The sequence below is a fragment of the Alligator mississippiensis genome, chromosome 2 (assembly GCF_030867095.1).
Source record: "Alligator mississippiensis isolate rAllMis1 chromosome 2, rAllMis1, whole genome shotgun sequence".
NCBI lineage: Eukaryota > Metazoa > Chordata > Crocodylia > Alligatoridae > Alligator > Alligator mississippiensis.
Genome location: NC_081825.1, coordinates 134,567,126 through 134,593,004, shown reverse-complemented (window position 1 = coordinate 134,593,004; position 25,879 = coordinate 134,567,126). Strand labels below are relative to the sequence as shown.

The 25,879-nt window shown below is 43.3% G+C and overlaps 1 protein-coding gene across 2 annotated transcripts in view; it reads right to left on the bottom strand.

Moving 5' to 3' along the window:
* Nucleotides 1-2,387: 2,387 nt before the first annotated feature.
* EPHA5 (EPH receptor A5) overlaps nt 2,388-25,879 on the bottom strand; it is a 365,570-nt gene continuing 342,078 nt past the window's right edge. The window contains exons 18-19 of one of the 2 annotated variants that reach the window (XM_059722183.1): nt 6,382-6,550; nt 2,388-2,731 (exon numbers count right to left, since the gene is read on the bottom strand). In XM_059722183.1, coding sequence (XP_059578166.1) covers nt 2,711-2,731; nt 6,382-6,550 — 190 coding nt within the window. In that variant the 3' untranslated portion in view covers nt 2,388-2,710. The remainder of the gene's footprint in view (nt 2,732-6,381; nt 6,551-25,879) is intronic. The other variant, XM_059722189.1, reaches the window with a different exon arrangement.

Sequence of the window (25,879 nt, the reverse complement as noted above, 5' to 3'; positions counted from 1 at the left end):
TCCTGGAAACAGAGCATCCAGGAAATGTGACATCCTAGGAGACAATCTGGGTGAGGTAGCAGGAGGTTACTTGTGTGACAAAACAAGGCTGGGCCCCCGACCCTTGGAGGGGCAGTGACAAGACTAATACTTCTTCACTGTAAGTAGTTCTTTATATCAGTTCCTGTAAATAATAAAATATTGTTTCTCTACCACAAACCTCAACAAGATATCACATACTGCATGCAGCACCTCACTTGCCCTGAGCCAACACGGTTACAGCTTTAGGCACAAGCTACAGTGCTCAGACAATAGCTACTACTGCAAATCCATCTCTGCAGCTTCTCTCTTATCTACTAGGCCAGTTACCCACCCAAAGAAGTTAATTTTCTTGGCTTGACATGATTTGCTCCTCTGAATTCCATGTTGGCTGTTTCTGCAAGCTGATTGTCCTTCAGATGCTTATAAACTGATTTTTTTAGTAATTTGTTTCAGAACATTTCCAAATGTTGAAGTAGCCTGACTTGTCTGTAGCTCTCCAGGTCTTTCTATTCCCCCCGCCCCTTTTTTTTTTTTAAGATAGATGCTATGTTTGCCCCTCTCTAGTCTTCCAGGGCCTCTGCTGTACTCCACAAATTATTGAAAATACTCACAAATTGTTCAAAATTATTTATCATCATTACCAACTTTAATGCATCTTTCTTATGTAAATATTTTTAGCTTGTTCTTTCCCAGGTTGGACCCAAATGTCCATCCCATTTTAAAATTAAATTAAATAAGTGTCTGGTCAAAACATGTTTCATAATAAACAGAGAGGTATAGAATATTCCCAGTTGCAGACAGGGGAAATAATGTGTTCAGTGTCAGATATGGTACAGGAACCTCTGTCCCCATTAGACTCCTGTGTCTCTCATCATCCAAGTGAGCACCAGTCTTCTTGGTTGTTGGATCAGAGACCCATGCTCTTCTGGGGTAGTTCCATAAAGTCACTGAGATCTGATAAAGGTCCACTTCTCATGATTGCTACCATTGGGCCTAGTAAATCTTTTTTTTGTATAATCTAGGTCCTGGGCACAGAACAGCACCAAAGCTGGAATGCTTCTTATCAGCCTTGGGGTCTAGTTTGAGGCAGGTTGTGAGGCAGAGCTCTTCCCTAGAAACCAGACAGTTACTGAGATGAGATTCCTGAAAGAAGGGATTTCCCTACAGTTGCCCACACATACCTCAACTGGCACCTTGTTCCTCTATAAAATTGTGGCTAGGTTACATATCCAGGTTAATAAGATTGCTGGAGCTTTGGCTAACAGAACCATCTCCGTAGTTCAGGTGTCATGCTTTCAAAATCTAGCATTCCCGGGTTTAATCCACATGGTAGATGGCCTGTTCAGGGGCTTGCTTCTACAGACAGACACATGTACATGTACACAAACTTACACTCAGCTGGGGCTTGAAATCTGTCACTGATTTCTCCACCAGAAAACTGACTGGAAAGTACTTAACATCTGCTTGGTACAATCCTGATCTTGGTGTAAGAGGGCAGGTTAACAACAGAGCAGTGTCAGTAGAGTGCCATACAGGTATTTTCTGTCAGGACCTTGAGCCTTTGGCATTCACCTCTTAGCACCCTGGGTTGCTAAATAGCCTAAAATTTTTAAATGGAAGAATTTTTATCAACTGTACTTAAAAAGGCTAAGATTTTGTCAATCTTCTATAGCACACTCCCTTTTCATTAATCCCAGAAAGACGAGAGAGTCAATCCTGTTGTCTCAAACAACATTATTGCTGTTCACAGGATATTAATTATCTTTCAAGAGTTGTGCTGATTTGATAGCAAAATGCTTCAGGAAATGGGAACATTTGGAGTGTGAAGAAAAAATTAAAAATGAAAAGCCACTCAACATCGGCACTAATGTGTCAAATTAAAATTATAAGGACTATAATAACATCAAAGTGTAAGGTGGCTACAGATGTTGGCTGAAGTTTTCAAAGTAGCCTGAAGGAGCTAGACATACAAGTGTCAAGACACTTCAGTGGGAACAGGACATTCAATCCCTTTAGAATATTCTGAAAATGCCAGTTTTGGGGCCTAATCCACTATTCACTTAAGATATTAGAAAACAATCACTAGATATACATGGGATCACAGTTATTCCCCCTATACTGCAATCCCAGTGTAGAGTTCTTAAGTCCACCCACTGCATGAAGCTTTGGTCTGTCTTTTTCTGTGTGTCATTGGATACAGCACAATACAAACATAAAAAAAAAAAACCCTACAACTGTATTTAGAAGTTCAATCATGGATCAAGACCCCTCCAACAGAAAGGTGTACAAGGGAACTGTCTGGTGGTAGTAGAGACTCTTCCCCAAGTTCACTGAGCACAACACACAGTAAAGTTACAATTGGAGCAATTTTTAATGCAAGTTTTAGTTTTACAGTTTCTTGTTTCATTTGATCACTGAAAGTAGGCTTTTTTCAGGATGATGCTTCTGAACAGTTGGAATTCTGTTGGACACCAACTTGGGAAAGCAAGTTTCGTCATGCCTTTCATCACGTGCTTAAGGCCCAACGAATTCAGTCGGGATGCATGTGGGTATTTAGCATGTTTTCCTAAGTAGTGATCCTCTCCTGGATCAAAGCCTATGTGTAGAAATGGTAATACTCAGCTTGAGCTCTTTATTTTGTTAGTCCTTTTCCAACCTAGTGTGCAGCTTTAGCTTGAGGTCAAATCTATCACATGAAGGGATGTGCTTCCTGTAGAAAATGAAAATAAAAACTTATTTACTTTCAGCCAAACTTTTACAAGATAATTTAGACTTTTCTTTGGGGGGGGGGAAAAAAAATCTAGAAACTGCCAACCTGGCCCAAAATTGCCAGAAATGTGAAACACTTGCGGCTGAAAAGTCACCAAAACTGGAAAAAAAAAATGTTGCTTTTATTTTTTTTAAGAAATATAATTTTCAAAGTATAGGAAGCTTTACATTATTTTTTGCATGGCAGGAGGCAAGGCTGTGAATCAGATCCCATCATGCCTTACTGCCCTACATCACGAGTCCCCGCTGAACTGACAAGCAGCAAATTCCTGCAGCTGAGAGCCCTGACAGTTGATGGGGCTCCCAGCTGCTGGGGTGCACCATATGCTTCTGCATCTGGGAGCCTGTGTTAGTTGATGGGGCTCCCCACTGCAGGGAGCATGTGTCCCCACAGCTGGCAGAGTGTGTCAGCTGGGAGCTCCCAGGCTCTGGTGTGCACATGAGCCCCCAGCTGGGAGCCCCAGCTTATAGGGCTCCCAGCCACAGGGGCTCTTAGTCACACATTCAGTGAATGGCATGATAGAAAGGAGCCACAAAGTTTTTACACGAATTTTGTGGAAAAACAGCATGGCTTACTCCTCCTCTTATTATGCCATTAACTGACTGAATGTGTGGCTGGGTGACACACGTAAGACATGATTAACCAATTAATCACGTCTTAAGTTAACATATAGACAGGGCCTTAGTTTTAGAGCCCTCTCAGGATCCTTTGAAAACCTGAGCTATAAAGAATTAGCAGGTTTACTAATTCCTCTGCACTGGGTCTAAGGAAGTCATTGTGTTACTTGCTTCCTTGTTCCATAGCTGCCTTGGGGAACAGAGCTGGCTAATTGCCAGGACTTTACATGGACGCTCCAGTAGTTTTCCTTCAGCTTGATATATTTAAAAGTTCCCAGTCCCACCTAATTCCACCCTCCTCAGCCCACATAGCAGAACTTGAATGGAATCTCAAAGCTTTCTTTCAACATTCCCAGCTTCTTTTTCACTCTTATCTCTCTAGGCACGTCAGTAGGAATATCTCAGAGCTCATAAGTATATTGATATGCAAATGATGTGAAATATTTTGCATCAGGACATGAAAATTGTTCTGGGTTCGAAGCAGATTCACCTGTTTATCAGTTTTGTAGACGAGTGCTTCCTGATTACCCTCTGTAACAGCACAATAATGGCAGCGGCCTGCTTAGCATAAGCAGCTCATTAAAATGCAGTCAAGATGTGAAAGCGCTTTGTGTATAAGTTTCTTATACTTTTAATAATCCTGATGGAAAACAATGGAATAACAGATATGTCCCCATTTGCCATTGAGCCGTCTAGACTTTTATTTGGCTGCTTGAACTGATATAGGGAGCTTAGCAGTTTCATAGGGTTAATTCTCATTGAAAAGCTTCACATTACCAGGAAAAGCAGAAGCACATCAGAAAAGGGCTTTTCTTCTGCTCAAAACAATGATTCCTGAAATAAAGATAACCTTGTCTTATGAGACCCACCTGCCTGTTTCAATTAATGCCTCTTTTCAAGATAAAGTAAACAACTTAGAATTTAAAAAAATGTGCCACCTGAAATTAATTTGCCTTGAATTTGCAAGCAAAAAATGCCAGCCCCCTTCACCCTGAATCCCCAGTCCAGATACACTTTTTTTTTTTTCCAGGCAACAGACAAAATACTCTGCACTGAGGGATTTCTCCTTGCTATTTGCACTAGCTGCCAGCTTTGAAGGCAGTGGAAACTAGACCCCTGGAAATCTTGGAGAATAAATAAAGGCGGTAATAGAAATTTCCATAGATTGTTTCACAGACTCCTAATGACTTCGATGACATGTCTGGGAAACACAATGTGGCATTGTATTTGCCTTTTATTAGACCCTGTACCACTCATTCAGTTCAACAGCCATACTGATTCACATTCACACACTTGGGGCAGATTGGTATTAAGTAAATATTAACACAGAGCCAGCCGGAGGAAACTTGTGCCAAAGAAAGGAAAGAGACTATTTTAAAAAAGCAAAGGTCTGATTTGTAAGTAGGAACAGCTTCTCCTTTCCCAGTAAGTATCAGCATGTGGGACAGATTCAGTCCTCCTCTTCTGTAGTTCCTCAAGTCAGCTATTACTGCCTTAATAAAGGCAAGGTTGTGCTTTCAGGCACCTGGGTAGCATGCCCACCAGAAATGGGTGCAGGAGGCTGGTAACTCAGAGACAGACTTCTGAAACAATGCCGCTCCTGCTCCATCATTGTTCTCAGGATCTCAAAGCAGTGATTGCAATGCAATGCAGACATATCTGAACTGACTAGCAAGGGATGGAGAGTAATCTAGTCACTGCAGTTTGAATCTTGGCATGGCCTAACTGCCTTGCCTCTCAGGCAGGTTTTGCAAATGATGCTGAATTTCGTACCATCCCAAACACCTCCTGTGTCTCAATCAACTTTTCCAGATAGCTCAGGTATATCTGCACAGCACTGTCATCGCAGAGATTCAGACATCTCCTCAGTTGTGTCAGTGGTGAAGGATAGAACTGCTATCCACTCCATGCTGCTTGCTGCCAACTGGCCCTGCACTGCACAGCACAGCACCTGCTATTTGCTGTGCATCCAGATTCAAATGCTGGGTAACCACACAAGGAGGAAGAGCAAATAAGTCACTTGCATCATAGTGTCTACAATCCAAATCACAACATAGATCTAACTAGCAACAGCCTTTGCTTCATGGCTTCTCTGGAAGAGGCAGTGAAACACCCTGTGGATGCATCTACATGTGCACTTTACTGCAGGGTTGACTAATTAGCTCAATAAAATATCACCGTCTACACATGCGCTGGTATTAGGGCACAGTGAATTTATTAACTCCGCCATAAAATAGTACAGTTGGGGACAGAACTATCCTACAGTGGAGTAAATGCATGCACTGAAATGCACATGTAGATGGTGACAGGAGCTGTATGGGGCATAAGGGTGCTAAAGTACAGGGGGCTGTCTGCCAGCTAGTCCTGCACTTTAGCACCCTTGTGCCCCAGCCAGCCCCTCTGCCACCTGACACCACCACCCGGAGCTTGGGGCTGATCCTCCTAGGCCCCCCTGCCAATCCAGGTATACTCCACCCTAGCTCAAACTGCTATGGTTCTGGGCACACAGGCAGATGTTGTGCCCTGGAGCATCTGACTCCACCATGAACTGCATGAGTTTATCATGTAAGCCTTAATGGAACGTGTAAGTGCATCTGTGAGCACAAGATCTCTGCAGCACTGACAGTCTGTAGATACTCATAAGTGTGCCACACAGGCTTCTCTGGACCTATGTTCTACCTAAGCAGAGCAGTCAGGTTGTAAGCAAGGACAGTGCAGGACATGACCTGGTGGTTTGAAAAGGCTGTGCAGTGACATAACCAACCATGGCAGAAGTCAGCCGGCAAAATAACATCCTGCCAGATTGACAGGCAGGGCAAGGTGATGGAGGCACCACACTTTTTCACAACCCACACGACATGTAGCACTCAGGAGAGGCACTTGGCAGCAGTAGCATAACAATGGGTGGACAGACAGGGCATGAACCCTAGGTGCTGCCATAAAGGGGGTTGCTGAATAGAGCTAGGGCAGTACCTCACCCTGCTGCACCCTTCCACTATCCCTGCAGTGGTTCCACCTCAGGAAGCAGGGACGGCAGAGAAGCAACAGTAGTGCCCAGTGCAGGAGCAGCAGCCAGTGCTTCATTGTTGCAGGGGGAGATGTTGCCTCTTTCTTTTTTGCTGCTGAAATCCAGTGTTTAAGGCTAGGGATAAAAATTACAAATAAACTGATGTAAGTGATCAGAAACTGGTTCAGATCTGTAACACAACAGAAGTTCAGTGCACATAAACCACTTCCAAAATGGCCAAAACTGTTTTAAGATGAACCTGGATAGATGCAGTATCAAACTTGACTTACTTAGGTAAAATCAATTTATTGAACTTCTGTCCCAGATCCCCTCCAAATTCAAGTAACCTCACAGTCCCCCAGCATCACACAATGATTTGCACGTCCCACGCAGCACCCCCTCTACCACCCACCTCTTGCAGGGTGGGTAGACTAGGCTTGTCCCAGGCTGTCTGCTCCAGCTGAGCAGGGAAGCATTCTCTATTGCCTCCCAGCTTCTGGCCTGAGCCACTGCAGGCATGTGGCTGCACTTCCGGAACCAAAAGTGAATGTCTGTTCACTTGCTTATCTGTTCAATCTATGTAGCTTAGCCTAACCTGCAAAGATTGAATTGATTCAGCCTTGGGCTTTTTGACTGTCTGTATTTAGTCTAAATGGCTGCATGGCATATGGGTTGATGGTTAAAAAATGAGGTGATGTCTCTCTGAGCAGCCATGAACCTCCAGCTGCTGCTCCAGCACTGTGTGCCACTGCTGCCAGGGCACAAAACTAGCCAGTTAAATCTCTGTTGAGCAGCTATCTTTGGAGGCTGAAGTCCGTGCAGCATCCAATGGACACAAGCAATATAAAATGAACACAAGCAATATGACAGGAGCTGTGCATGCTTTTCCATGTGCTATTTTGTTATGAAAGGAATTGGAGAGCAAAACTCAGGTCATAGCTCATTAGGCTGAATTTAGGCACGTAGAGTGCCCATAATAATATATATAATCTTCTGAATTCACAAACAGTAGGAGATGGATTGGTTCCCAAAGTTCTCATGTACAGCAAGACTAGAACCCATTTTTTTTCACTCCCACACAGGTGATCTAGTTACCAGGCCCCTGGGGTACAATCTACACCCCTGGCTCACACAAATGTATTTATGTATATTCCTCTCAGCCAAAGCATGGCTTGCAAATGCATAGTCAAACCAGGGAAAGGTCAAATTGAGACATGAGCAGAACAGAAGAGAATGAGAGCTAGATTTTGATATCATATCTTTAGTGGGCAGCCCCTTACTCTCCACCCACTGCTACCCATCCCCTCAGAACTACTGAGCCCTAGTCAACATGGGTGAGAGTGATAAGACCAGGCCATGAACAAAAACACCCCAAAGCCTTCTAGCCCCAAAACACCCCAAAGCCTTCTAGCCTTCTAGCACTTGATAAAGAACCTATTTGCCTTGGTCTATATAGAAGATTTTAACCTCTTTGGGTGTCTGTACACAAGTGCAGAGGCTCTAATTATAGTGCATCAGAGCAGGCTCGATTAATCAAGTCTGCTGGAGCGTGGTAATTACTGTGCTCCAGCTAGCTTCTGCATCTTGTGTACTAGCATCCCCACTCTTCAAAATGGCTGCAGGATTGCTTTAATTAAAGCTCATTCAATGAGCTTTCACTATAACACCCCCGCCGCCATTTTGAAGCTGAAGAATGCTGATACACAAGACTCTCCGGACACTTGAATTAGAACAGCTCTGAGAGTCACTTTAATTAACAGCCCATCCCACCATCAGAGCAGATGTAAAAACAGCCTTTGGTTTTAGCAATTCCCTGTTTTGAAATGTAAAATTTTTCCTTAATACAATTTTTAAAATAATGAAAAAGAAAAATGAGAGGAGTTTGAAAAGCCATTATAATTCAATTTTAATACTTACTCTATTACTGCATGCAAGCAAGTGGATCTGAACAGCTTTTATATCTTAGGCTTTTTCTTTTTTTTATTATTATTCTTTATACAAAGACCGCCAAATACATTATGTTTGGAAGCACCCTTCAGAGGCTGATAATTCTGATGGAGTTCTCTTTCTCTCTCTTTTCATCTCTATTAGAAAGGGGATTCTAACAGCTCCATGCCTCTGCACAAAAGGCAACCAGATTCCCTGGACTTGCTGTTTATGTTCTTGGTTTCTGCTATTCCAATCACTCCTGATAAAGAACACACAGCCCCCAAAAGCTCAGAAATTTACCTGTTATCCTTACTACACATTTTTCTGCAAAGCCCAAACAGGATAATAAATAGCTCTTGGCCCGGTCACCCCATGTGAAATTATTTCTCCAGCAAATGCATTTAATTCAGTTTCTCCAGCTTTGGAGAACTAGGAGGAAATGGCCCTCAATTACTCTACACATTTTTTTTTTTAATCCATGCCTAGGACCAGATTTGCAAAAGTGCTCACTTCTCTAGAGTTATCTGAATGGGAGCTGTTGGGTATAGGGTCCCTTTGAAAACCAGTCTATAGGTACTATTGGCTAGATGTTGACATTCTTCTTCATGGTAAAGTGTGAATTGCGTGAAGAGTCATCTCCATGAGGTCAGTGGAACTAAAGCCAAATAAATGTAATATTCATCATGAGCAGGGTTGGTAGGATTCAATTTTTTTCAGGAAGCATTGATTGATAAACGTCAATTTTACCTCACATTCACAGACCGACGAAAAAATATTCCATCATTAATAACTGAAATTTATAACAAGGGGACATAAGAAAAAATGATGGCTGATGGAGTGTGTGATGACTGATGACACGGGGAGCAGTCCTGCACAATCATGCTGACTGTAGTTTGGACTGCAACTCCCAGAAACCACAGGGGACTGGAAACAGTGGAAGAGGAAGTGACAAAGTGGATGAGAGAGGTATGGGCAAGCGAAACGGGAACAGATGGTAGCTCTGTTGCTTAACTGGTGGCAGTCCTACAGTACCTATGTTTGTCATGGCAGCCAGTTAAACTGCACTATAATAATAGTATAATGTCATGAATAAATTGTCTGCCCTCCACACCCCTAATTTCATGCAATCCTGAAAATTTAAATTGAAAAAAATGAAATGAATGCTTTAAAAATTGATATTATCCATCAAAATTATTAAAAAATAAAAAATTAATACTGCCAAGCCTAATCCATCTGAAACAGGAGAGGTGAAATCTGAACCTGGAAAGTGGTACACTTAAGATGTGCTTGACCAATTGACTGCATCTTATCTAGTATCCCAGCCACACATTCATGCAATTAATGATGCGATAAAACAGAAAATGGGGTACAACATGACTGCTCCATATATGAGTAATAACTTTGTAACTGGTTCCCATTGTGCCTTATATTGTAGGTGACCAGGCTGATCAGCCTGAACCCTACTTCTGCAAAAGGGTATTTAATAGGCTAGAATTTACCTGAGATGACTAATAAAGGAAGACTAATTATAAAAAAGAAATATAGTCCCACTAAAATACAAGGAGTTTCCCCACTAGTATAGTGGCACAGAGAACGAGGTCCAGTTATTTTGTGCATTGCGCAAAAGTACAAGGAATGTGATGATATTCAAGTCACTTCCATGGGTGGCTAAAATCATCTCTCTGTGCTAGTCAAGGAAGTAGTAGTCAAGTGAGAGATGTGATCCTGTATAGCTGAGGGGAGATGCTGGAAAAGCTTTCTGACACACACAGCTCTTCAAGTCAGTTTGTGTCTAAAAGCTTGTCCACCATCTCTCCCAACTATACAGATAATCCAATAAAAGATATTACAAAACAGCTCTTGCATCTTATACATTTCCTGAACCATCACAGCTACAACACTTCAACCCTATAATAATAAAGTCTATCATGTTCCTCTTCTTGAAAGAGAAAGGCTTCTGTTAATTAGCACTAGAAAGGACTATAACAGCTTACTGACAGGTGGGAAGAAAGCAGATTTCTAACAAAGAACAAGATAACTTCATCTCCTTGCTTAAAGTCATTTGCTAGGAGGGAGATGAATATGAGCTAGCCATGAAGAGAAACTTCCTGGTCTTCAGGCTGCTTCCCAGGTGACAAACCATTTCAGCTGAATGGTGGTAATCAGGGGCACACCAGCCCTTCAGTCAATTTGCATCCGATCTAACATCCTTTAACATTGCCAATGAAAAGCTCTACATGGCTGCAATTGAAAAGAAGTATTTCCTGGCTGTTTTGTTGTAGCAGCAGCCTTGTTCCAATTAGCTAACAGATTTGCTCACCTGAAAGAATTCAGGACAAATTTTTCTATAGCAGCAGTTCAGCCAGTTTTGACTAAAAGCTACCATTTTCAACAATCTTGCTATTATGACCATTTGTAATGAAGTTGCATCTACAGGCCCCATCTGAGGACCAAGGCTCCATGGTACTGGGTTCTGTGTATCCACACAGTAAGAGGCAGTACCTACCCCCACAGATCTTATTTTACAATCTTAATAAGAAAGACAGTTAATGGTATAGGGGAGGAAAGGGAGGAACTATGACTCCTTTGCAGGAGGGAAACTGAATATTGGTGCCATTTAACTCAATGGAAAAGTTACTACTGGCTTCAGTGTTGCCGATTTCACCTGAATACAACAGCTGTGGTGAAAGAGCATTTTGGAACCTGGACTTTGTAGCTGGACAAAGATAACACAGGATGTTTATGTAAGAACTAGGAATTAAACTCATCTCTTCAATGTCCTTGTTCCTCAACCTCAAAAATCTACATTTTTTCAGCTTGTCATATTTATGGCTCCCCAAGATGAGTGGATACTGCTTGCTCTGATCTAGAGACATCAGGGCAATTTCTTTTTATATATAAGCTACAGCTGCATCCCTAGGACCAGAATTTGACCACTGGTATATAGAATGTGTTTGAAATGGCACTGCTTAATGGCTAGCTGCTGCTTAGCTCAACTATCCTCCCCAGTTTTTGCAGGGACTTACTGGCAATACTGGAGATTAGAGGCTCAGCACCACCACCAGCTTTAATTATACATATGGTCTGAAGGAAACACAAACAAACAGAAGCCACTGTTACCACAAAGTTGGCTTTACCAGATCAAAACTCTCAGCAGAAGATAAAAAGGAGGGATCAATTCCCAAGGAGTTCACTTACAATAGGTTCTTTTTTATGAGGCCTCTTCTCTGTTTTGCCTTCAATGAGTGGTAGATGACTGGGATTCATGGCAAGGATCCTGTTTTTTTAGGCCATATACTAGCATGTGAAGCAATACTTTTGCCACTGACCAGAATATCCTTTGAGGAATAAGGAAAAGACCCCAAGAATATATACTTTACTCAAGCAATACTTCTATTTCAGCCTGTGTCAGAGGTAAAATGCCAGGAGACTACTCTGGGCTGAATATTTCCCAGCAACAATAAATTATTCCCAGGTCCCAGCACCTAAACATACTAGTTAATGCCCTCTGGCCTGATTAAGAGTCACAACCCATCTTTTGATGTAATGGCTGAGGCTCATTTGCTTTGCAAAACCACCGAGAGCTGGGTTGCAATTCCTCTTACCTTGACCATCTGTTCCTTTATCACAGGGCTAATCGGGGCCTCCCCAGCAAGCCCAGCTGTTTGCTGCATCTAACTACACCAGCCTAGCTTCCAACTAAGGCCATCTGCTCCTTTTTTCAGCACACCAACCAACCTCAAAGCACTGCCTTACTTCAGCCCCTCTCCTGAGGCCCCGCTCACTGGCCCAGAGTGGATGAAGTGATCGCCAACCACCATCCCCTCTTGGTTTTATAGTAAGAACTGTTCCCTCAATGAAACTCAAGAGACCAACAATAAATCCCTTGTTTCTTTTGAAAGTGATAGTCTTCCTCTCCAGTGAAAGGGTACTGGCCTGTTGTCAACTGGGGGTACACGTACCTCCAGGGGTACTTAGAAAGGACATAGTGGGTATGTGCGGGTGGGCAGGTGGGAGAGGATGGGGTGCACCCTGGGGCATGACAGAAGTGTCCCCCTGGTGTCTTCCCATGCTTTGTTTCTTACCCACGGGAGGGGCACGCCGGGTGCCACTAGCCTCATGTGACACATCATGGCGCCTCCCCCACACCTGCCTCAGCTTGCAAGCCCTGTGTCCCCCAGCTAGCCAGCCACTGTGCGTGCAGCCTGCAGAGGGGCACCTCTGCCCTCCCCCCCACGGCCCTGCTCCTGGGAGTGGGCACAGAGACACACTCCCTTCCCCCCACGCCCGCATTCTCAATCTGCCTCTGCAATGTCTTCCCTCTCCCCCGCCCTGTCCCTTCCCCCCACACACACTTACCTGCTGCTGTGTGTGTGCCTGCTTCTCCATGTGTCTGTCTGCATGTCTGTATGTGTGTGTCTGTGTGTGTAGCTGCATCTTTGTGTCTGTCTGTCACCTGCCTGCCCAGCCACAGCAGGAACATGGTGTCACGTAGCTCGTGGGGCAGCGGGGTGCAGAGTCCAGCCTGCAGCAGCAGCTGCCTCCACCCCGTGCACAGATCTGGGGGGGCAAGTGCCCCCTGGACCTCCATTGGGGTGTGTGCAGCAGCAGAAACTGCCCCCTCCTTCCCACACCTCCTGGATGAACCACTTTTGTAGCTCCTCCCACACTTCTGCCCTGGCTGGGCAGCACCTACCCCTGCCCCTGACCCAGCGCCAGCCCCACTCCCTCCCTCCCTTACCACAGGGGCCTCAATCTGCCCCTCCCCTTAAAACCAAGAAAAATATATAAAGGGATACATGAGTTGAAACTCTGAGGGAGGGGTACAGTTGTTAAAAAAGGTTGAAAACCCCAGTGTTAGACAACCTCCTGTCCCCACCCCCACCGATAGGAAACAGCTATAGTAGGAACTCGAGACAAGTTTCTCATTTGGGCCCTGCCACTCAAATCCAATTATGCCTCTTTTTGTCTGCAGGGGGGCATAAAAGTTATGCCCCCTTATCCCTTATACTGTGTCTTCTGCTTCAGGAGCAAAATTGCAGAAGTCTGGAATCAATGGACAGTGTGTTGGCTGAGTGCAGGGGCAGACCACATTAGCAGCAGACTTTTTTTTCAGTCAAGAAAGCAGGCAAGCCACACAATCTCTGAAGAGGAACATTGACTTCCTGGGCAGGCAGCTTGCTTGCTTTCTTCTTCAGTATTGATTTTCTTCAGGCCATTATGAAAGTAAACTATGCTCAAACCAGCTTCCTAAAAATGCCATTCATTTTTAAAACAGAAACTCCATTTGAATTAACTTGTGTTAACAGCAAAATTTGGTGCATAAACCACTGACAACTCTTTGAAGACTTTATTTTGGCATGATTACTAATTATTATTATTACATTGGCACCCAGAGGTCCCCACTGAGATCAAGGTCCCCTTGCATTTGGCACTGTACAAGTGCATTCTCATAGACAATTCCTGTCTGAAAATATTACAATCTAAATACATGACAGGCAAAGGATGAAGAAGCAGACCTACAGAGAAAGTAAATGACTTATTATGCCTTAAACATTAAGAAATTAGTAGAGAATCTAGGTTTCTTAAATACTACATCTTGGCCATGTCTACACAAGATGCTTACTGTTCAGTAGCTCGTTACTACAGCACAGTAGTGTTGCGTGCACAAACCATGATGGAACCCTACTGCACAGTAATAACAAGCTACTGCACAGTAATAATTAGCTACTGTGCAGTCAGGATCACCAGGAAGTCATGTAGAGATGTTACTGTGCAATAACCAGGGTTACTGCAGTCATTTAGTACTTGGGTAAGCAGAATGATGTATTAAAAGTAATATTGCAAAATGCTTAGGCAAGTTGTTTTAACAATATCGTAGTGTTGTAAAATATGTATTGTTAGGAGGTAAAGCAGATTTTGATTATGAATGCTTATGCTAAGCCAGCCATTTGCTTATGCTAAGTAACCATCTTAACTGTGTCAACCATTTCTGAGAAAAAGCAGCAAGTGAGTCTGTGTAAGTCTATGTGTTGTGAATGAGGTGAAGCTTTAGGAAAGTGGAAGATGGTACAACATGGGAATGAAAAACAGACGGGAATGTGAAAAACAACACGTAACTGGTAACAGGATCCAAGACGAACATATGCGAAAATGTGAATGGTGATTGGTGAAGAAGCCTCCAGAAGCTTCCAGGTTTTGGTCAAAGTCCGCCCATTGACCAAAGAGGAGAAGTCAAGGTCTTAGACATGCGCTCATAGCAAAAAGACATGTAAATGAGTGAAATGCATATGCTAATTAAACAAACAGTAAACAGAGGTGGAGCTTAAAAGAGGAGTAGAGATGGGTGGAACAAAGGAGGAGTGAGGGTGGAAGAAGTGATAATGAGCATGAACCAAGGTGTATAAAATGTTAAAAGAACTATTGTTCACTGCAGGTCCCTGGTTTCTTGTTTTTTTGGGACCTTTGTCCAAAGCTGTTTCCATTCTGAATAAAGCTGTTGTGAGCAATGTCTGCTGGTGTTTGCTCCCTGCTTGCTCTGGCAAATGAGTACCAGGATCCATGAGCAATTGGATCGTTGTCTCCCTAGTCGTTGGGCACCACATGGAGTCGGGGTCTAACACATACTAGGCGATTTCCCCCTTTTTTCCTTGTTTTTCTTCCTTTTTCATCTTGCCCAAGCTTAATCTCCCCTATTTAATCCACATTTCTTTTTTGGTAAAGGCAATTCCATAAGTGCCTTCTAAATCTGTGCGGGGGTTCTAAATCTGTCATTTTTGGATACTCATGGAATCTGATTTGCACTGACCTTCTAACAGGGACCTAACTGTCAAACACTGACAGTGCTCCCACTGAGGTATCAAAATAAATGGCCGAGTTCTGATTATTTGGGAGAGTTTAACAGATTAAGTCCAGTGTTCAGGTCTCTATTTAAATTTTGAATTGGGAGCAAGCTCTTCTAGCTACTTGTAAATGAAATTGTTGCCCTAGATGGAGTAGCATATCAGCTACTGGCAATCCTGGAAGGTGTTGGGTAAATAGTTCTGAAAATATTTACTTGGTCTTGAGAAAACATAGTTTTGACTCCATAATACTTCAGAAGTATGCAGAGAGGGTGTTGGAAAAGGAAATTAGTGGAGTGGGAAAGCCTACTTATTTCATTCCATCTTTCTTCCATTTAAGTGAAAGAAGCAGCATAGAAGGAGTGTGCAGCAGTGCGAACATATTCAAATACAAAACAGAACCTTCCAAATTATTTCTCCTGTCTCACAAAAAAGGTGAAATGAAAATAATTTTCTCACAACATCTTGAGTTTTGCATAGAAGAAATATGTATTTGCTCAGCAGGCTTCAAGAATGGTTGGTTTTGCGGAAGAGGGAGGAAAGCATTTGAATGCTCTGTAATTAGAGCTTGATTCTGATCCCAATCATGTCAACAGGAAAAAAAAACCAAAAAACCTTCCCATTAATTCTAATGTTGCAAGATCAAGACTTTACAGAGCATCTTTTAAGTGAGACCACATTCCCAGGCACATTACAGATATTAACCCTGTGTGAAATAGACCTCATAAAACAGTTTTGAGGCTGATAAGTGCTATTGTATTTAGCATCATATAAGCAAGATGCAGAAGAGCAAATTATGCTCTTTGGTACAAATCCTTTGAATTTGTTGGAGTCGCACCAAATTTATACCTCTGCAACTGACAGAAGAATTTAGCATAACGGGCTAAACCCCTCAGTGTGTATGAGGCCTCACATTATAGACCCTTCTGTCATTCTGGACATTCAGAAAGGTAGAAAGTGTTTCTCCATGCAAGGGGCTTCCCCATTTTGTGGAGAGTCTGCTTTAGCTCTTCCCTCAGCCTCTGGCATACAAACAAGTGTAGAAGTAAGATGAGCACAAGGACAGAAGTAAAAAGGGATGCCAGGACTGGGAGTGAACACATCTCTTGCCTGCCTTGGGGAAGTGACAAGTTCTCTGATAATCAAGACTGAGGAGTTTTAGCATCCATTTTTTTCAAATGGGCAGCCTACAGCTACAACGTGCACATTTCTATTTTCCCTTGTGATTTTTCTGAATGATGCATGCCTGCTTCAGTAGTTACTTGGCTGAGCAGCAAGGAAAACATGAGAGATGGACATGGACTATAAATACCTGCTCAAATATCCAGCATTGCTATTCAGTAGGGCATGCTTGTATTCAGTGGCAGATGCAAGTTATCTGACAAGGCTCATTGGATAACTCTTTCCAGGGCAAGATCAGCATAGTGAGCCATCCACTGGGATGACATGAAAAAGCATTAGAATAGTGGCCTCTTCTCTGTTTCCTATTATAATACATTATAAGCAGGGGGCTGCTGGTTTTACTGTAACTGTCAGACTAGGACTTCCCTCATTCAACTCCAGTCTATTTTCACCTCTGCCTGAAGATACAATCCAACAGAAAGGGCCCCAGTGATTAAATGGAGCTAGATCAAGACCAAAATATAGTTCTAGTGCAGTGGTTCTCAACCTTTATAGACTCAAGGTACTCCTCGTTAGACCCATCCCACTGCTCCTTAGACTGAAGGTTACCACTCAGGAAATTCCAGTTCTCAGATTTCCCTTTTTTTAAAACTAAGGACAAATAATAGAGTATTTTTCTGTTGCAAAAAACTCAGAAAGATCACAAAAGGTCAGAATATTTTTAACACTATGGATTCCTATTTCAAATAGCTGGTTTTATCTTGTGAATCACATTTGTACACCTAATAGTACTATGATTTCATGGCACCATGGTACCCTGGTTGAGAATCACTGTTCTAGTAGGCTAATATTATATCCATTCTAATTTGTCAAACAAAATTTGGATCTTGAGGATTTGCTCTGCCTTTTTTGTGAAACAGAATGTAAGAATCTGAAAAAATACATGGATGTATATTGCCAGGTTCATGCAATTCCTATGATTTTCCTAGTGGGCTCTGAAACCCATCCTAATTTGGTTTCCTAGCTGTGGGTGATCTTAAAATCATCAAGTTGGTCAATGCAACCATTTAGGGAAGAATAGGCTGAATGTTGAAAAACTAGCTGCCAATATACCTGTGCCAGGAGGCATGTTGGCAGAGCAGGTAAAAGCTCTTGCTAGTATTTCACAACTTCAAGCCCTGTTCCTGACTTGTGCTGGAAGCTGCCTTCAGCTGACCTACCTGCAAACAGTCCTTCATACTGGGAAGTCAAAGGCGGTTAGATGTGACGCTGCTGCTGGCTGGTGTGACTTATGTTACCCCAATGGGCTCTCTACACTGAGGAAGACTTTGGCCTTTTCCTTGAACACAGTGTTTTATTTGGGCCCAATACAGTAAAGGGGAATGGATTATCCCACGTGTGCCTACTGTAGGTTTCTTGTTTCTTCCTCTAAAACATCTGGTGCTGAGCACTGGTGGTGACAGCATTCTTAACAACATGAATGGAAGATCTAATCCCATCTGACAATTCCTATGCTCCCATGACCAAAACTATGTGCTGGCTTCTACAGGGGCTCAGCATGATTCATTTTTGTTATAATTGGTTCTGAACTTCCTGTGTGGGTATTCCTTCCTCTGCTACATAGAGAAGATGAAGAAATTTTATATCAAAGTAGTAGGGAACATACAGTAACTTCAGCTTGTGTCAGTACTTCAGGTAAAAGGAGCCAGGAAATGAAACTGCTTTCTTTTTTCTCTTTGCTGTATCTTGAGGCAGCACTACCAGTTTTAAAATACTTCTAAGAAGCTCAAGAGGGCAGGGAAACAACCTAAGACAATTCAGAGTATCTTTTTCTTCCAGTACTGCAATTTTAGTTTGCTGTTTTCTAATGTATAATTATATGTATCTTGCACAATTTATAATGCTCTAAAGAATAATAAGTGGTAGGGGTCAGTTTTGCAAACATTAATTCCCAGTTTACCATTGTGACTAGCTCTTCTGAGGTCAATGAAATTTAGTACTGGAGTTGCAAAAGTGTTCAGTTGTGGCCTAACTCTACATCCATTATAATCGATGGAAGTTTTTTATGCATGGTCCCTGATACAACAAGGTGCTTAACTTTAAACCCACAAATCAGTTTCCATTAACAGAATAGGACTTCTTGTGTGCTTGAGGTTTAGCACATACTAAAATGTTTTTCAGGATTGAGGATTTAGATGCAGTTGAAATACAAGTTAAAGGCCATATTTTTGCAATCAACATTTAAACTAAAATAGAATACACCAGCTCCAAAAATAATCATGCCATTTCTCTGTCACAGATATATTTACCTCATTGTCTTCAGTGCCTATGCACATTAAGAAAAATTGTGGGCCTATATATACTATTTTTACAATTATTACTACTATTGCAAGTGCGCCTTGTAGTTCCAGACAGGGATCTGGAGCCCAGATGCTGTACAAACACAGAGAAAGAGCTTACACTCTGAATATACTATCTCTTTCAAAATTATTTTTCCCCTTTTTTTTAAATTTTCTTCGTTTTTTTGCAGAAATATGTATTGAGGTTGTACATGTCTTTTATAATTGCTATTTGCTATTTTTACTGCTGAAATGGGAATTGACAAATAAAATTTTGATTTTTTTTTTCTCCTCCTCCAAAAAGATCTCTCTAGGCACATAAACAAACCAAATCAAAGATATAGAATAACAGGGGCGAGAGGTTGGAGAAAGTGTAAGAGCACTAAATTAAAACAAAACAAAACAAGAAAAAACCAAAAATCAACATTTTGCAAATGATTGACTTCAATAACTAAATGATTCTGCAGCACCAACCCTTATCTAGAAAAAAATAATGTGAAAGCTATTTTTGAATAGCAAAAAAAGGCACTGTCCCAGGTACTGGAAATCCTGGCTGTGGCCTGTTATCCTCATTGACCAACACACAGGCAGAATAGGGTATGAACCACAGTCCACATATGTGCACATGTGTAGTGGCACACACACACAAACACACACACACAATGGCATTGTGCAAAACTCTTGCAATAATATAATCAAGTTTGTTACAAACCTGTAAGCCAGGAAAATGAAGAGGAAGGTCAAAGCCCTCAGGAACATTGTTGCTTGTCTCCTCTTGTGAGCTAGCTGCAGTACTCGCATTAGGGCTCCAACATATGCAGAGTGCCCAAACATCATGGAGGAGGTGTGCGCAAGAGCAGAATGCAGAGGTTGAGGGGTGCAATATGTTATGAATCTAGCAGCAGTCCTCAGAGACTTGTGAAGAGAAGGTATGTAAGGAATTTCCTTTCCAGATCATGAAGTAGCAGTAGGCTTTATGCTAGTTATTGTTTTCAGGGTGTTTGGCTGGTGGCTATATTGCATAACTTGCACTGCCGAATCTGGCCCATTAGGAAGCCTCGTATCTAGCCATCCAGATATCAAACATGTTTATAAAGCTCCTGTTTTCTTGGCATCTGAGCACCTTGTACATCTATGTAGTTGTAAAACCTCTGTGAAGTAAGGAAGTGCTGTTTTCAATTTATAGGTTGGTACCATGAGGGTTGTCCACGTGTCCTCTGTGCTGTGTCCAGGACCAGAGCCAAGACATTCTCCTTACTCAGTCACTCCTCTCAAATGATGGACCTCCCCACAGAAATGAGGCAATGCAGCTGTTTTAAAGCATGTATTTGTTGAAGAAAGTGGGGAAGACACAATGTGATTGGAATAACAAAGACTTTGTGGAATAGTTCACGTGACCGGAGTATCACCATGGATGGGTATAAATTGTTCAGGAAGGACAGGCAGGGGGAAAGAGGAGGAGGAGTTGCTCTTTATGTAAAAGAGCTTTACGATAACTCAGATGTACAGTATGAAAGCAGAGATAGGCCTGTTGAAAGTCTGGGTTAGGGCCAGAGGGAAGAGCAACAAGGGTGATGTTGTGGTGGGTGTCCGCTATAAACCACCAGACCAGGAGAATGGGGTGGATAAGACATTCTTAAAATAGCTAGCAGAAGTTTCCAGATCACAGGCTCTGGTTCTCATGGGGGATTTCAATCACCCTGAAATCTGCTGGAAGGGCAATACAGCAGCCTACAGGCGATCCGGGAAGTTTTGGAGACTGGTGGGGACAATTTCCTGGTGTCAGTACATATAAGTCCAACTAGGGGTTGTGTCCTTATCTGCTGCTCATAAACAGAGGACAATTGATGGGGAACATGGACATGGATGGCAACATAGGCAGAAGCAAGCTTGAGAAGACTGAGTTTAGGATCCTAAAGAAAGGAAGGAAGCAGAATCAGGACCCTGAACTTCAGAAAAGCAGACTTCAACTCAGTCAGAGAACCATAGAGAGTGTCTATAGAGTCTCTAGAGAGCCTGTAGAGCAGGATCCCCTGGGAGGCCAGTCTGAGAGGGAAAGGAGTCCAGGAGAGCTGGTTGTACTTTAAAGAAACCTTACTGAGAGCACAGGAATGAACCATCTCATTGTGCAGAAAGACTAGCAATGACTAGACTAGACAGAAAAGAAAGACTAGCAATGACTAGACTATGGCAGAAACCCAGCTTAGCTTAGCTGGGACCTCTTCAATGAGCTAAAACACAAAAGGAAGTTTACAAGTGGAAACGTGGACAAACTACTAGAGAGGAGCGAGTATAAGAGCATTGCTCGGACATGCAGGGATGAAGTCAGAAAGGCCAACGCACAATTGGAGTTGCAGCTAGCAAGGGATGTGAAGAGTAACAAGAAGGGTTTCTACAAGTATGTCAATAACAAGAGGAGGATCAGGGAAGTGTGGGTCCCTTACTGAATGGGGGGGGCAACCTAGTGACAGATGATGTGGAAAAGGCTGAAATATTCAATGTCTTTTTTACCTCAGTCTTCACAGGCAAGATCAGCACAGTTTGAGGAGGTGGCTAGCAGCCAATAGTGGTGAAAGAACTGGTTAGAGACTATTTAAAAAAGATGGAGATGTACAAGTCCATGGGTCCAGACTCATGCATCCAAGAGTACTGAGGGAGTTGGCTGATGTGATTGCAGAGCTGCTGGACATTATTTTTGAAAACTCACTGAGATCAGGAGAAGTTTATGGACAATTGGAAAAGGGCAAGTATGGTACTCATCTTTAAGAAAGGGAAGAAGGAGGATCCAGGGAACTACAGACCAGTCAGCCTCACCTCAGTCCCTGGAAAAATCATGGAGCAGATCCTCAAGGAATCCACTTCTAAGCACTTAGAGGAGAAGAAGGTGATTAGGAACAGTTAGCATGGATTCACCAAGGGCAAGTCAGGCATGACCAACCTGAGTGCATACTATGATGAGATGGCTGGTTCTGTGGATGCAGGGAGAGCAGTGGAAATAATACACCTTGACTTGAGCAAGGTTTTTTATACAGGCTCCCATTACATTATCACAAGCAGGTTAAAGAATTAAGGCAGACAGAAAACTGACTGGGCTCCAAGGCTGAAAGTGTAGTAATCAATGATGTGATGTCTAGCTGGCAGTCAGTATCAAGTGGAGCAAGTCTCTGGATGACACCAAGCTGGGAGAACAGTAGATAGGCTGGAAGGTAGGGCTAGCATTCAGAGGGACCTAGACAAATTGGAGGACTGGACCTAGAGAAATCTCATGGAATTCAATAAGGACAAATGCACTGAGGGCAGAACAATCCCATGCACTGGTACAGACTGGGGACTGACTGGCTAAGCAGCAGCTCTGCAGAAAAGGACCCAGAAGTTACAGTGGACAATAAGTTCAATATGAGCCAACAGTGTGCCTGTTATGAAGACGGCTAGCAGCATAATGATCTGCATTAGTAGGTGTGTTGCCAGCAGATGGACGGCAATGATTATTCCCTTCTTTCTGGCACTAGTGAGGTCACATCTGGAGCATTGTGTCCAGTTTTGTGCCCCTCACTACAGAAAAAAATGTGGACGTATTGGAGAGTCCAAGGGAGAACAATAAAAATTGTTCGGGGGCTGGAGTACATGACTTATGAGGAGAGGCTACAGGAACTGGGCTTATTTAGTGTGGAGAAGAGTGGGGATTTAATAGCAGCCTTCAACTCCCTGAAGGGTGGTTCCAAAGAGGATGGAGCTAGACTGTTCTCAGTGGCAGATGCCAGAACAAGAAGCAATGGTCTCAAGTTGCAGCAAGGGAAGTTTAGGTTAGATATTAGGACAAACTTTCTCACTAGGAGGATAGTAAAGCACTGGAACAGTCTAACCAGAGAGATTGTGGAATCTCCATGATTAGCAGTTTATAAAACCTGGGTAGAAAAAACCTTGGACTAGATGACCTCCTAAGGTCTCTTCCAACCCTAATTTTCTGATTCTGTGAAGGGGTTCTTAATGGCTTACTTGCAGTGTAGTGATTAGAGTGCTGAATTAGGAACTAAAATAGACCCATGATCAAATCTACTCTGGATGACATGGGCCCAGAACCTTCAACGAGCCAGGTGTGTACTTTAGCCACTGAGCACTTTGGATGAAAAAGACAGGAGGGCTGTGTTACTTGCATTTTGTTGCCAGTCTGCCTATCTACATAGTCATCCAGGCACAAAGGGGTACCTGTTCAGGCACAGAATACACTTGGAGATGTATGTACCAATATGACCTATAAACAACTAAAACATGGCTGCTTAGATGAGGAAGAAAAAATAGAATGCCATTCTAAGTATATAAACTAGCTCAGTCATTTAGGCAATGGTCTACACACATGCAAATACACACATTTATAAACATACCCACAACTCACACGCACACAATGTTATCTTGTAATTTGACCACTCACATGGGATTTGAGTTCAAGTCTTTATCTCCCACATCCAAGGTGAGTGCCCTGGACACCAAAGTATGCACATCCATAAGTTCTCTTTTCTGGTGGTTGTGTTTGTTGCTCCTCCAACTATTAGGAACTAGTTCTTTTTAGCTGCAGGGTACAACAGTCCCATTGGTTGGTGACAGGACACGGATGGAGGGGTTCTCTATCTTGATATGTCTGGTGCTGTCATTCCCTGCTCTCTTTGGAAATCTCCCTGGTCTCGACTCACCTGCCATGCCTTTCTGGAAAGAGTGGGAGGTGCCCTGCCTCTGCCCACAACAGAGACAGGGAGGAACCAGATGAAAAAGTCTCATTACAACAGCAGGCCTTCTGGCATCCAGAAGTTCACTGTCTGTCTTATCTCAAATGTAGCTTCTCTAGGTCAGCCTTTGAGTCTAGCCTGTTTTGCACCTCCAGACTCTTTCTCAGTTCCAAAACCAATTCTGTGCTTCTACCCCTCTAGCATCTGTAGAACCCAGAGCCATGGCTTTACCAAACACACCTGGGGGCCTTTAGGTCACAGCAGCAGATCCTTAAACCCAACCACCCAACTCGGGCTCTTGCCTTAGGGCTTTTGTGCCTTTTCCACTGATGGGAGGATATCATATAAATTGAGCACCCTGTTATGCAGCCTCTTTGTTTCCCCTTATAGTCATTCTCAGTCTACTGGGTGCCCATCAAACAGGAATTTCAACTTAAATTAACCCCCATCTTGGGGTAAACAGACATAGTCCAGGATTCAAAGTTTCACCCCTCAGGCATCCTACTCAAACTACAAATTCCCAATTGAAACGTATTCTTCCTCCAAAGCTACTTACTTAATCTGTCACAGCCTTCCCTCCTTCCTGTACAGGCAATCCGTCCTTCTCTTGCTGTCTCTGCATTGTCCATGCTAGTGGGGAGCTTGCCACTGCTTTCTCTGTCTCCCCCTAAGCTCTTTTTCAGGCTCAAGCTGGCTAAAGGTTTGAGCTGTAAAGGGGCCATGCTGGCTTTCTAGGCTTTTTCATCCCTTCACCATAACAGGGGCTTGACTCCCTGCTACAGTTGGATTAAATCCTACTGCTAAGATAAGTGTTCCCCTGCATAGTTTGAGAATCTTGGTTCAGGACCTCTAGGACAAATCCTGAGACACTTGTTAGTTGTACAGTGGCATCATCACCCAGCCAGATTTGGGCACATTTATCAGAAGAAAATGAAGTGTCTCTTGAATTTAGGAACCTATGGAGCTAGATGGTAACTAGTAGGCCTGTGTGAAGCAGCTAGTATTTGCTTCGGATTCAGGTTCAGCCAATTTGGGGGAGAGTGATTTGATTCGATTCAGTGAGTCAAATCACTGTCCCAAATCGATTCGGCCGAATCTGATTCAGAGATCCGGCCACCGCCAAATCGGCTGAATCTCTAAATCGAACAGACCTCATCCCCTGCCTGCTCTCCCAGCCCTCTCAATGCCCCACGCGATCCCAGCGTCTCGGCACTTAAAAAAAAAAAAAAAAAAAGCCCCACTCACCAGATCCTGCCAGGCTGGGGGGTGGGCGATTCCAGCTGCCCCCCAGTGCCCTGCAGTGCATGGGGGGCTCTGCCACAAGCAGAGCAGTAGCCAGTGAGTTCGTTTTTTGTTTTTTTAAGTACCAGGATGCTGGGGCAGGTGTGTTAGCCATCAACAGGGCTGAGAGAGCCAGCAGGGGTTGGGGGGGCGCTCAGGGTGGCTGGGGGAGCAGGCAAGGGATGGGGCCCGGTAGGAGGCCCCCCATACCCATCCCCTGCTCCAGCCCCGCCCTCCCCCCCCTTACCGGCATGGAGTCTGGGTCCAGCTCCCTGTGGCGGTGAGTGGGGACTGTCCAAATCGCCAAATCTCCTCCGAATCTTTTGCTAAATGGAGGCTTTGGATCAATTTGGACCTTTTTATTGGTCTTCCAATTTGATTTGGATTCAGTCTCCCCAGATTGAATCAGCAACCAAAGCTTCGCACAGCCCTAGTAACTAGGTAGTTGTCTAGAGATTATCAGTGGCGCCAAAATTGTCGATGCTGGATTTAAGCACCTAAAGAAGCTTATAAGTACCTTTGCAAATGGCATGTAAGTGACATGCCCAAAACCACACGGGGAATCTGTAGCGGGGAATGGAGTCAAGCCTGTATCCCTAACATGTTAGAGCAACAATGGTGCATGAGCCTCCAAACACATGTATTCTATTGCCCTAGATCTACTGCAGTTAAGGACATGAACACAAAAAGCTTAAAAACTGTTGACCTAAAACAATCAGGCACGCAGTGTGTGTGTGGCAGATGGAGAAAATGAGGCATCTTTCTACAGAGGAACATAGGTTTGAAAGGGCCCCCCTGGGCTATCAAATCTGGTCCCCTGAGTTTGTAGAGAATCACAAGCATGATGGATGTCCGAAATTCACATGTATGCTGTGTACTTTCCCTGGACTAGCTAAGTAGTACTTTATCTTAAAAATATGTATGGGCTTGAATCGAAGATTGTTGTTGACTTCAGTGGACTTTGGAACAGCCCCTATTAATCTTCCTAGATTAATTGGCAGTAGGTTGCTTCAAATCCCCAGGAGTATTCCTTAGTAACAGAGTTCTACAGGAAAAGTGGTCACACAGCATGGTTCAGGTGCTTCAGTTTCTGTGGCCAAGCAAACTTAGGGAGGGATACAACTAGCATTACACCTGTCTGCTTTTGACTATGCCAACACAACATCCCCAGTTCTGGCTGCTCTCAATCTACTTCCATCAGGTCCAGAAATGAGGCAGTGAAGATGCTAC